Source organism: Diplotaxodon limnothrissa, linkage group LG3, assembly GCF_057381915.1.
Source record: "Diplotaxodon limnothrissa isolate DT_005_m linkage group LG3, D_limnothrissa_male_GT1.1, whole genome shotgun sequence".
NCBI lineage: Eukaryota > Metazoa > Chordata > Actinopteri > Cichliformes > Cichlidae > Diplotaxodon > Diplotaxodon limnothrissa.
In genome coordinates, this window is record NC_140598.1 from 57,462,226 (window position 1) to 57,475,913 (window position 13,688).

Sequence of the window (13,688 nt, forward strand, 5' to 3'; positions counted from 1 at the left end):
GACTTTATTTAACGAGACAGTAGGTCTAAACTGAACGCTTTCTTTTCTCATTCTGCGCTTGCCGAACTTCCCCGCTCAGTTTTCCTCAAGAGCAAAGTGAAATGCATGCACAAGAAAACAACAGAGGCTTCTAAGGTCTGAAATACAGAGATTCTCTTGCCTCTCAAATGTTTTGATGCTTCAGAAGTGACACCGTTTTGCAGCTCAAGACATTCCTCGATCTCATCACAAGCTCACGCATACTTCTGTGACATTTCCTTTGCTACGCATTAATTAGACCGTCTTTTTGTGCTTCCCACTCCTGTTTTGGCATAATGATTACCTCAGTTAACTTCAAAACTTTTCAAATTGCAGTCTTAGAAAGTTTCAGAGAACTTCGAGCAAACTGAGAGTGAATCTAATGAGTCGAGGGAGCAGACGTGGAAAGCTGAAAAGGTGAGACTGATTGAAAATACATCAGCAAGGCTTATTATAGTCTATCAGTGAGCAAGCTTTAACTTGTTGTGTCTGCCAACCTCCACCTCCCTCCACCTCCCTCCACCTCCCTCCACCACCCCAACAACCTTCAAATCAGTGTCTTACCCTCTGAGAAGCTGATGAGCCCCAGAAGGTGCAGGAGCTTGATGGAGGCAAACACCAACACCACGATGCCCACCGTCTGTAGCCCCTCAGTTTCCCAGATCGCGTTCAGCATCACTCCCCCTTCTGCCCACTCCCCACCGCCATACCCGGACCCGAACCCGGAGCCCGAGCCAGCTTCTTCTACTTCCGGGCCGCCGCCGGGACCAGGACCACCATTCTCACCTGGCCCCGCACTCCAGTTCCCCTGCACCAACTCCAGCGCTACGCCGGCCCAAGCGCACGGGCCGGGCGCCCCCTGGCACCCGCCTTCTGCTCGCTTGTTCTCTAAATCCACTCTGGGTAAGGTTAAAATTGGAGATTAACAATCAGCAAGACTTGTCCTCAGGTTTGCGAGAAGCCTGAAGTCATTAAGGATGTTTCTGATTTCGAGAAGTCACTGAGAATTCAGGACGATCCTCTTCCTCTTCATTTCCTTCCCTCACAAACGAGGAGACCCCTGAAAGCCGGGAGAGCAAACTCTGCTGTTCTCTGACAGTTTGGAGCTCTCGCTCACTCTTTCAGGCGCACCGACTGCCTCGCTGCAATGTAAGGGAGGGAGCAGGAAAGGGGACGGATATGAGTGAGGGAGGGGAGATGGGACGGAGGCTGTGGGGAGGTGTGGTCCTAGAAGGCGCACAACTGAGCGGGAGCTACACATGTTCAAATTAACTTTAATCACAGGAGCGGCACAGCAAGCGTAACTGAATTCTGTCTGCTGGATAATTATACCATTAAATCAAGAAAACGGCATAATTCTGTGGTTATAGGAAAGACTGATCTTGGAGATGGGAGGCAAAAAAAAATTTAAATTGCAAAAAGCCGTACAGAGAGATCAAACTAACTTTTTAGCAAGGCAAGACAAAATAAATATCTCGTGGTTCAAAAGGAAGGAAAAAGAGAAAAAGCTGATAGCGTTCACTAGATAATCACCTACTTCAGGAGTAAAGAAAGCAACAAATCGCACAACTTTATTTAACTTAATCGCTTGTTTTTGAATCACATTTGATTGCGATGAGATGTGGCGAGCCGATAAAGAAAACTAGAGCGACAGAGACCGTGTGTGTCCAAGAGAGAGGCTGATGCATGCAGTCAGCGTTTGGAGCAAATGAGTGAAGACACCACCATCTACTGGTCCTGTGCAGACTGTAATTATCATACAGCACAGCATTCGATATTTATCCTGTTTTAACCAAAGAAAGAAAATTACTCCCATTTTATTTTGAAAATAATAAGCTTTCATGTTTCAGGAAATCAATGCTTTAACTCCAATAACTACAAGTTCAAAACAAGTAGAAAAGCCACATTGAAAGCTTGTGCGTTTCTGTGAGTTATTTGCGACTGCAAACACAATTTCACTGCACTCTACTTGATTATTTTGACTCAGAATGTCCCTCTGCCGTGTAAGCTGTGAATCAATTTAGAGTAAAGTCCGCCATATATCACTGATGTAAATGCACAAAGCCAACTTGATTACAATCATCACAACAGGATATTATTTTGGCACTGTGAAAGAAACCGTGTCTCACCGCTTACTCAATTGCTCTATGATAAATATCCAGTGTGACGCAGTGCTCTTTTCCAGTGATGGAAAAACGCGCACTCATCCATTTACATGCGGTCCATCTGCCGCTGCTTTTTCTTCAGCAACACAGAATGGAAAGTAGGAGATGTAATTCCATGTTTTTTTTTAAATTCTCTGAATAATTTAGCATGATGCTATTTGAAAAAGAAAATAATATTCAGCAGACATCCTGCTTAACCTGAATAGCCCAGAGCATTTTTAAAAAGTCGTTGGTATGGGAGACTTGTCCTTGCAAAATGAGACATTTGATGAGGACTGAACTCAAGGATTATTTTGTATGCAATAATTTTAAAAATGTGTATTTATTTGTATATTTGTATTTTGGGTGCGCTGTTCTGAAAACTGAGTTAGAGCAAAAAGTGCATCTGTGTAGTATAATACAGCATGTATTCTGTAATTACCTCGTGCAAAAGAGTCTACTTTTCTTTTCCAAACATTTAATGACTGCAAATATCTCAGTTGCTCTGTGTCTGGATCAGCTTTCTATGCTTTTTTTTTTTTAAAGGAAGATTTTTTTTCCTAAGTAACATATTCAATCATTGCTTTTATCTGTGTTTTACTTAAATCCATCTATTACAGACACTAAAAGAACAGTCAGATGCCATTATTGCACTACACAGCTTAGATAATAGCAGATAAAACAACTGTTGTTGTCAGATCTAGATGCCAGCAGTTTATCCCATAGTCTACAATCTATACATATATTTTTACTCTGAATTTGTTGTGTCCAAATCACAGGTGAGAGGATAGCAGACCAGTTAGTCCAGTCTTTTAAGTGGTATTTTCATACCAACTGTTTATGTTGGTTTAAGCTGAAAACCTCCAATGATCCGACTCCACAGAATCTCTCAGCTATACAAAATCCCCACGTTAAATCCCCCACATCAGTGAGCAACGTCATTGTTTGCATTCATACTTTTGTTCTGGTTGACTTTCATTGCTCTGAACAGCTCTTTTTGGATTTGGAGCTCATTAAATTATGAGGAGAAGTTAATTTCACTGAAATGCACATTTTCGAAGTATACACATTGTCAGTGCTTTAAAAACTGCATTTGTGTAGTGTACAAGGGCAAAATACGATATATACACACACACACAAGCAAAAATGAATGACAACAACTCCATGAATTTAGGCATTTAGACACGGTCAAGCTGACCCCCTGAAATTCAAACTGAGCCAATTCTGAGCATCAGAATTTAAGAGATTCTGAATGTGGCATGGTTGTTGGTGTCAGACTGGCTGGTCTGAGTATTTCAGAATGGGATTCTAATGGGATTTTCTCACAAAACCACCTCATTGTTTGTCTATTTGTTTTTCAGAAGTGGCCCAAAAAGGAGAAAATATTCTGTGTGTGGAAGTTCCTGGCTCTAAAAGCCTTGTTGGTGCCAGAGGTTAGAGGAGAATGGCCAGACTGCTTCACGCTGATAGGAAGGCAACCTCATGGTGCAGGGCGATATTTTCTCAGCACATTTGGGTTCCTCGGTGCCAACTAAACCCCACAGCCTACCTGAGTGTTGTTGTTGACCATATCCATCCCTTTATGACTACAGTCTACCCATCTTCTGATAACGGCTCGCAGCAGGATAATGCTTCATCTCACAAAGTTCTCACAAATCATCTCAAACTGGTTTCTTAAACACGACAATGAGTTCACTGTTTTAGTTCAGAGCCATTTTATTAGACTGAGTAACCAGTCTCAGTCTAATAAAGCACCTTTGGGATGTGGTGGAATTGGATATTCTCATCATTCATTACTATGATGCATAGTTACACTTCTGGAAGGGGACACATCAGGCTGCAGCTGTTTTGTACGACAGTGTAACATAGTCCTGATATTTCATAGTTTTGGTAAAAGTTTCCATTCTCGGTAACATCATTCCAGTTTTCCGTAAAAATGCACCAACAATCACTTTAATGTCTCCTTGAGGTCAAAGGCAGTATCAACATATTTCCAATGTTAGTTTAGCATATTAAGCCAATCAAAGTCAATAATACACATTTATGTGGAAGAATTACAGGTTCAGATCAGATTGTATTGGTATCAGTATTGCTCAGCTTTCACATGCAATTTATGAAAAATCAACTAACCTAAAAGTTTAGTTCTTCAGTGTCTCCTGACAACTCACAGCAGAGCTGCCAACATGTGGGCACTGGCACTGCCTCAGTGAAGCCACAGCCACATCACAAGGCCAACGGGCCAACAGAGGCTTCACTATCCCCCTTTTCCAAAATCATGGCTTGGCTTGCCAAACACTTCCCAGAAGACCAATAGTTGATGAAACAAGTAGGAATAACTGTCCAATCATAACTTCTCTCCAGCATACAGATACCATCTTAAAACCATAAATTACTAAAGCTGTGAGGGCGGAGGTGAGACAAATGAGAAAAGTAGTAGTGGGGATTTTGTGGCATAAGCATTCACTCAGCTATTATCTAAGCCATGATTCTATCAATGGTGCTGACAGATAAATATTACACTCCACATCTTGCTCAATTAATGTCACACAAATTCTGGACAATCACCACTCTAAAAACTATTACAGGATGGCAGGTCTGACAGATAGAAAACCTGAAAATTCTGCGTTTATAGACCTGACAAGAATATTTATCTTCGCGAGACTGAGATTACAAAATGATTTTATTTCGATATTGGAGAAGAAAATGGAAGCTGTGGAAAGCTGACACTTCTATCATTTGAAACAAAGGCCTGAGGGTAAAACACAGCTCCCTGAATGAGGCTCTATAGAGCTGCTCACAACACTAATGATTCAATAACCTGTTTGAGAGCACTGAAATGTTATTCAAGGAATATTACATTAAAGACCAATAAAGATGCCAGCTGCCTCAGTCAGACATAAAAATATGAAATTATCACAAGGAATAAGAAGCCTTTCAGCTGTAACGTGAAAGGCTTTCTATTAATGTCATCGGGACTATTTAAAAGTCTTGAACCAACCCTCATTTCTTTCTGCTTTCCTACAAAAATTGGAAATAGGCGGGGAAATTTATTGCAAACATACATGGGAATACAATACAAGGCCAAAACAGAATTTGTACTTTCCTAACGAACTTCAAAGTCCATATTTGGTATCATATATTAATAGTAATTCACATTTGACCACCTTTATTCTCAACAAGCTTCCTTGTCATTTCTTTAAGTCATCTTCAGGAATAGCTCTCCAGGCTTCTTGAATGACATTTAAAGTTCCTCTTTGGATGTTGGCTGCCTTTGATTCTGTTCTCTGTCAAGATGATCCAACACTACTTCAATAATGTTGGGGAGGCCAATCCATGACTGATAGGGTTCCACTGTGTGGTTTTTCTATTCAGGTATGCTTTTACTGCACTGGCAGTGTGATTAGGATGAGTGATCCATCTACCCTCATCCATTCGCTTCCGCTCATCCTTCTCAGGGTCGCGGGGGGCGCTGGAGCCTATCCCAGCTGTCGGACGAGAGGCGGGGTACACCCTGAACAGGTCACCAGTCTGTCACAGGGCTAACACACAGAGACAAGACAACCATTCGCGCTCACACCTATGTGAAATTTGGATTAATCAGTTAACCTATCCCTAGGGCTGCTCGATTATGGCAAAAATGATAATCACGATTATTTTCACTGAAATTGAGATCACGATTATTTGACGATATTTATTTAACCCTTTAAGACCTACCATAGAACCAAGTCCGCCAGAGCTTATATTATTATTTTTTTACATGTTGTAGTGCCATTTGTGGGAGCATTTCAAGTTGCTATACATCAATACAACTGTTATAGTCCATATTTTAATAATATGTATGCATTAAGTCCATAGTAACTACATTAATTGCAAACAAGTGCAATAAACTACAAAAAAATTGAAAATCGTTTTTGTTTTGTTTACATATATTTCTACTTGGAGAAATTTAAGAGGTTTATCCCTCAAAACTTTAAATACAAAAAAGTTGCAAAAAATAGTTTACAACAACAGGAAATTTATTTTGAGTGTCTTCATAGTTTTATTTTGGAGATACAGCAATTTTTATATACTGCAGGAAAAAGAAAAAAAACAATCCTATGATGCAAATTTGCAAAGAAAACAGCACGTGCATCAAAATAAACTATTTCCAGCTGTGCAATTTGAGTTCTAAGCATCCCAGAAACTATTCAGAAAAGTATAGAGTCAAACATGACTTATAAAAACACTAGTATAAGTATAGTATAGTATAGTTTTTTACTTAAGGCCTACAAGTAAAAAACTACATTTTCCGCAAAAATGACACAGCTTTTTATGCAATTTTTGCAAAGCTTTATGTGGAAGGAAACTGTGACCGAGGACAAGCTGATGGCATAAGATGTAAGTACAACTCCTCCGGTTTCATATGCAAAACAAATTATTGCGCTAGCTTACGCGGTTCAGGTTCTACAGGGATTTAAAAATAGTTACGCAAAACGGAGTGTGCTGCTCTGACCGGCTTTAAAGGGTTAACAATAACAATGTATTGAATAATGACTTTAAAAAATAATATAAAATAGTGTGCAAATACTGATAACAGTGCAAATGTTTGCAATATAAGAAATAAATGAAAAATGTAAACATCTATGTTTAGTCAACTTTGCAGTGTTGCTCTGTGGTGCAGCTACTACATCGTAGCAAAGTTTACACACTGTCTACTTGATCCACGTCTAACTCCGCCAACCCATAATGTTTCCACACCACTGAAGTTTTTTTTTTTTACCTCTTTTCAACCAACGGCAGTCACTCTCCTCTCCAAATAACTTCTGCTTAGCTTTCCGAGCTTCCCTCGGGTCCTCTTAATTGTTGTGACGCGTGTTCGAAATGGAGAGCGGTGCGCTTGACTTACCACACGGAGCAGCGCGAGAGTAAAGCATGAGGGAGGGTCTAATAATCGGCTCAGTCATTTTTAATGATCGTTGAAAGCCCAGATCGTAATCGTGATTAAAATTCGATTAATTGAGCAGCCCTACCTATCCCCACTAACTGCATGTCTCTGGATGGTGGGAGGAAGCCGGAGTACCCGGAGGGAACCCACGCAAACACGGGGAGAACATGCAAACTCCACACAGAAAGACCCCGGCCTGATGGTGGAACTGAACTCAGGACCTTCTTGCTGTGCAGCAACAGTGCTAACCACCGTGCTGGATGAGTGATGAAAAATTAAATTGCTGTCAATCAGATGCTTTCCAGATAGTATGGTAAATGGTTCCATTGGGTTTTATTTTTTTTTATCTGGGTACTGTATTACTGTAATGGCAGTGTGTTTGGAATCACTGTCATGCTGAAAAATGAGACCATTGCCAATCAGATGCATTCCAGATACTATTGCATGGTGATGGCTGAAATTGAGTTTCAACCCATAACAGAGCCCCCACTGTGTTTTACAGATGGCTGTACACACTCATTGCTATACCTCTGTGCTGACCTCCTCTGTACATACTGACAGTAGTTCAAACCAAACATTTCCAAATTCAATAGACTGCTCCATAAGGCCTGCTACCACTGATTTTCAGTCCATTTCTTCTGTAATCTAGCAAATTTCATCTTTTTCTCCCTGCTTTCCTCGGCCACCGTGAACAGTAGACGGAAGAGCTGATAGGCCAGATGTAACGCAATAAGCTTTGTGTTATTGCAGCAGGTGCTTTGCTGAGTTGTCTGTTATGTGCAGACACAACACTGGTCCATCCTTAGAGTTAGGTTTTTGTGTTTGAATGATACACAGGTCAGTGTCAACTGACTTAAAAAAGAAAGCCTGGAGAATTATTGCTTGACTTTAAAAACAAACAAAAAAACCAAGTTAGCTCCTTGGAAACAAAGTATAGAGCTCAAGACTTTAGCAGAGCAATGTATGTTTAATGACAAAGAGCATTTGAAAACTGTGCACATCTAAAGATGTCTCCTTTTTTCCCTCTGTTGAGCCACAGATGCCAGGGGATGTGTGTTTTTGAGAAAGACTATGGCAAAAAAAAACAAACTATTATTTCCTGTGCTGTAGTTTGGCACAAAGGAGGTGTGCAATAATTTCTCTAAATCAGTTCACATTAAGTGCTTTTAATTTGGTAGTTTCTAGTTATTCCTTCTAATTTTTGAGAACCATACAAGAGACATGTGCCTGATGACAGCTTGCACCAACCAAATCCCCACATTCATCATTCCTTCACTGAGAGCTTTCACAAAGACCTTGTCCAACCTCTATAACCTTTGTTAGATAGCATCTTTGAAAAGAAAAAGTCTGAAATGTCAAGCTGCACTCAGGTCTGGAGATTTGCCATGTCCAAATTTCTTATCTGCGATCAGGCAAGACAAGTCTGAGTGACAAACATGCAGTCCTTTTTGTTCATTTGCCGCTGTAGACTGATGGACACTGATCTTGGAACAGATTACATATTTTTCGACAGTACAGGTCACTGAAAAAGTCTCGCGAGCTTAAAGTGTTTCCTGTGTACATGAAACTTATGCACCAGCCAAATGGACTAAAATTAAACAGTAGCCTATGTGAGGTTTTTTTCTTAAAAGATTTTACCCTTTTTTACCCCGCACAGTCACTGCGTATGCATACCAAACAGGCCCCCAAGAACAAAATTCCCATTAAAAACTGGACACGTGTTATCTTTCTTAAGCACACGGTGAGCCTTGGTGAAAATACAAGACCAACAGCAGAGAAACTGGCTTCGATGTAACCGTCATCAATCAAAGCTACACCGATCGGTGGATGGGAAAAGAGGCGAAGATGAGATTGTCCCGCTGTTTACAGATCAGCTTAGAGAACAAGTGGATGATATAATTAGGTGACACCTGCAGTGATTTGCTCAGGCATGCAGAGCAGCGTTAGTGTTTGGGTTATGTGTTCCAAGGCACATTAAAATCAGGCTGTCATATTTACAGAGGCAGCGCCTGTGAAAGGGTAGATAATTATGAGCCGTGAACCAGGGAAACCCTCAGTGAAGCAGCTTGTGCAATCAACCATGGAGTGCCGTGGGGTGACTGATATTGAGGACTTAGTTTGTAGAAAGCACACTCTGCAAGGTGCGTGCGCATGCATGCATTTATAGAAATTTGCAATATTTAACCCTTTCAACCTCTGCATACACATTGTAACTGTAGGGAAGACAAAAATGACTGTTTCAGACTATATATAGGAAGTGACAATTCATTCTGTCTACTGAGTATAATCCAGGACTCAAATAAATGTGTATTTATGTGATATTCAGCAAGAATTCAACAAGTCAGCAAGTGCATGAATAGTGTACAGAATTTCATGTTACAGTATTATGCAAAACTCTTGAGCCACCCCTCATTTCTTTATATTTTGCCTTCTTTTTTAGAGTGCTTGACCAATAGTTCTCCAGGCTCCAGGCCCTTCACTTGATCCAGCTGCAGGTCATTGAAGCCTTATTAGAAATTCTTTCAGTGGAGGCGTGGATGTCAAGAAGCCATTCTTAAGAAAGCAATACATGGAAAATTGCTGAGGTATGCCAGATTACACAAGAACTGGACTGAAAATCAGTGGGAACAGATCTTTTTTGTCAATGCATCAATAAGAGTTCAAGACAGAAGTACAGCAGTGAGTGTCTGCAGCCATCTGTAAAACACGGTGGAGACACTGTCGTGGTTTCTGGCTCTATTTCAGTCAGTGTTGTTGGACAAAATTGATGAAGTTTTGAATGTAGAAAAGTACCATAGATTTTGATCCACCATGCAATACTATCTGGAAAGTGCCTGATTGGCAACATCTTCATTTTTCAGCATGACGATTATTCCAAACACACTGCCAAGGCAGTAAAAGCATACCTGGTTAGAAAAACACACAATGGAACACTATCAGTCATGGATTGACCTCCCCAGACCCCGGACTTCAGCATTAGTGAGGCAGTGTGGGATCATCTTGACAGAAAAAAAGGCAGCCAACATCCAAAGAATCGCTTTGAGTGTCCTTCAAGAAGACTGGAGAACTATTCCTGAAGACTATCAAATCTCTTATCTAATAAAAGCTTGTCTTTATAGGAGAAAGAGTTAAAGAATCCACAAGAAACCTTGTATAGGAGGGTTCAGACAATGTTGTAGAATAGAGGTGGTCATACCAAAAATTGAATTTCAAGCTCATAAAAACTGAACAACTTTGTTTTAACTTACATATAGTATCTCCATTTTTTATTTGGAAATTTCAGTAAATCGATGCACCAATTTTCCGAGCAAGATATGAAGAAATGGGGGAGGGGGGGACAAAAGAGTTTTTGCACAATACTGTAAGCTCACATCTACCTAAAGGAAATGCAAGAAATGAATACTCTGGGATCTGATGCATTTCCTATGGGCTGTAGTTTGTTTTTTGATCTGGACCTTATTACTTGTTTTATGTCTTTTTGTAAATGTCAAGTTAAATTACTCAACAACTGATGTAATATGACTGTAGTAACATTGTTCTATTTTAGAGATGGTATGTTTGAGCTTTTTATTTAGAAAGAAATGCAGAGCTGCGATGTGGCGTGATGATGTGCACTGCTGTACTGAGCACTGTTACACATGCAGCACATGAACAAGAGAAACTGTCTTTATCATCATTCTGAGTTGTTGGGTGGTGGCAAAAATACATCTGTGTATGTGGAGACACCATCAATCTACCTTGTCTTTTTTTACTACTGCAGGTATGTGAGTCGGGCTTTTTGGTTATTTTCTGAAATATGGGTGTGTGTGGCCTCAGCGACATTCACAGGAAATGCGTTTTCCGCTACCAACTACATCTGCTGTGCTATGGCGATGCCTCATCATTCAAGGTTGGATGGCTAGTAAACACATACGCTCGTCCTCCCCCATTTCCCCACCTGAATCAGTTCTGTCCGGTCCAATTCACCAACTCTGAAAGTTACAAACATGCCCCAGGAAGCCCTTACTTTTAAAGGTAATGAGCCAATTCAGAAAGCAAACCTTACTTGTTATACGCTTTTGCATTTTAGTGGATTGCATGTTTCACCGTGTTTCCATGCAAAAAAACGAAAAAATGCTAATTCTATCCATAGCATGGTGTCAAATAAGGAAGAAAGGGAGAAAGACCTATAAATTGCTCAAATACTTGACCAACCAGATCATAAAGGATGCTGAAATTTAGCTCCAAGAAACAAAAGCACAATAAAAGAAAAGGCAACGTGTTGAGTGATGGGTCGGAAATTCCCTTTGGAGGCAATAAGCCTATAAATGAAAGACATTCATTTTCTCAACAAAACGGCAGCCATCTCTCTCTACAGCAGAACCACTAGATCTTTATCAAACTCCCAATTCATTCCACATGATTAGTTGTAGTGAAGGGAAAGGTCAAAGGTATTGTCTGCAGGTGGACAGTAATACAAAGATCCAGACAGCGTGCTACAGGAGATAACATTGAACTCCTCCTTTCTGTACCTCTGCAATATTAGCTCCTGCGCGGCTATCTGTTGGCTCACTGTGGACAACACGTGAGGCCAAAGAGCAGGACTCGAGTTGTCTTTGCACAGCCAGCCTGTCATCTGATTTATGATGCACCATCCTTTCAGCAGCAGCAAAGTACCAGTCAAGCTGAGCTTCGAGTGCAAAGGTCGATGGAGAACATGCATTAGCAGGAACAGTAAAAAGAGACCAAGGGTGGCATAAAATGGCAGACAGAATACAGGACGGCTGGAGCCACTGTCCAAAGGATGAGATATGACGAGCACAGTTCAGCAGAAAGAAAAAGATGCTGAGAGGAAATCGATATAGAAGGCTGTTCCTAAAAGGAATCATCAACGTGGGTATAAATTTATTTAGCAGGATGTGGAAAAGTGATGAGTAGTGCATGAGCTATTGTGTCAAAGCACTGCAAATACTAAACTTTCTGGGTTATAGAGAGCACGCATTGTGTTGAAGCTATTAAGCGCCAAATCAAATATTTATAGTACTGCTGAGTTTGCTACTCAAACAGACACTGATTTGATGGATCGTATCAAAGCAAAAACACGTGAACCCAGTTTATATTCAACAGCAAGACAGAATGAGGAGACTGAGCTACTGAATTTCAGGTTAATGCTTTTATTTCCTCCTCTTCTTTCAGTCGTGTAAACTTAACTGGCTGACACTCCGGGACTAATTCCCGTGTTTGCTTCAAAGTGTAACTTCATTCACCTGTAATTAGAAATAAACTCTGATAAATGAGTCCCAATAAATCTCATATCCTGCGTTGTGAGTTCGGTAGAGACAACTCTGGCTAGGGATGCTTAAAACCATCTTTGCACTGCTGCATGCTGCAGGGCATGCATGCTTTATCATATTCCTGATTCTCCAATTAGGAAAAAACAAATACAAACAATTTACTTTTGCCCTGAAAGCCAGGATAAAATAATTATGCCATAAAGTATCTAATGAAAAAATATCTGTATTAAATAAACATATCCACTTAATATTCCAAGCAAGGGGATCTCCTGAGGCGAAGTTTGGTTGAGGTGTTAATAATCTCGCACTGCTAAATATTCTGGTATTCAATACAGCTTCATTTCTAGTTAATTGTGTCGAGACATCCCCTGCCATAACAGTATTAAATGTGAGGAAATAATTTATGAAAGCTGTTTGGTCCACAGATCAGATATCATTTAGCAGCGGAGCATCCAGTAGAATAATGTTTTATCGAACCCAGAGATACACTTACAAATCAAAAAAATGTTCATCGTGCATAGCGAGCGATTTAATATCACGGGCGAACATGAACCGGAGTTCATTGCTGAAGAATTTCCTGATAACAGTGGGCTGTCACAGTGGCACAACAATAAATAGCACCACAAGCAGGTACTGCGTTATATTAGGAGGTGGTAAAATTATGTGAGAATGCACAAACTGAGAAAACTGCCACAACAACAACATGAAAGTGCAGTTAGTCTGCATTTTTCATGAGCTTATTCGTCATTTCTGGGAATAAAAAGGCTAAATAAGCAACAAGACCACTATATCTGCTATATTTTGGTAAAACCATAATCCGAGTTAGCACTATAATCTTGTTACAGTATACTGCAACCAAATTTTTCTTAACTTGCTTTAATTTCCTATTATAAAATAATTGTGCCAATCTGTTAGCGAAATGGCTTGTGTGTATTAGGGAATAAAACTTGATTTAGCTTTAACATTTATCATGAGGCTTTTATCAATGCCTGAAGGCAAGCATGTAATGATTGCACTGAATATAATCCCCTTCATACAGTTCTACACTGTGCACAGTCCACTATAATTTATTAACATTTCAGTGTGATAATGAGCTTTTCCTCATGTTATTGTTGGAATCAATTCATAATTTTACAAAACATGAGCATAAACTCGGACTATTTCCCACAACGTCTCCCTCTCCTTACCCCAAACCCCTGCAGATGGCTGCCCCTCCATAATCCTGGTCCTGCTGGAGGTTTCTTCCTGTTAAAAGGGAGTTTTTCCTTCCTCCCGTTGCCAATTGCTTGCTCATAGGGAGTAGTCTGATTGTTGACGTTATGCATCTGT

General features: G+C 40.3%; 1 protein-coding gene across 3 annotated transcripts in view; it reads right to left on the reverse strand.

Annotated features, from left to right (window-relative positions):
- Positions 1–13,688, reverse strand: part of kcnip4a (potassium voltage-gated channel interacting protein 4a) — a 148,523-nt gene that overhangs the window by 32,331 nt on the left and 102,504 nt on the right. The window contains exon 1 of one of the 3 annotated variants that reach the window (XM_085350964.1): positions 583–694. The exons of the other annotated variants lie outside the window; for them this stretch is intronic. Within the exon in view, the coding sequence (XP_085207090.1) occupies positions 583–694 (112 nt within the window). Of the gene's footprint in view, positions 1–582; positions 695–13,688 lie in introns of those variants that run through there. 3 annotated transcript variants of the gene reach the window in all.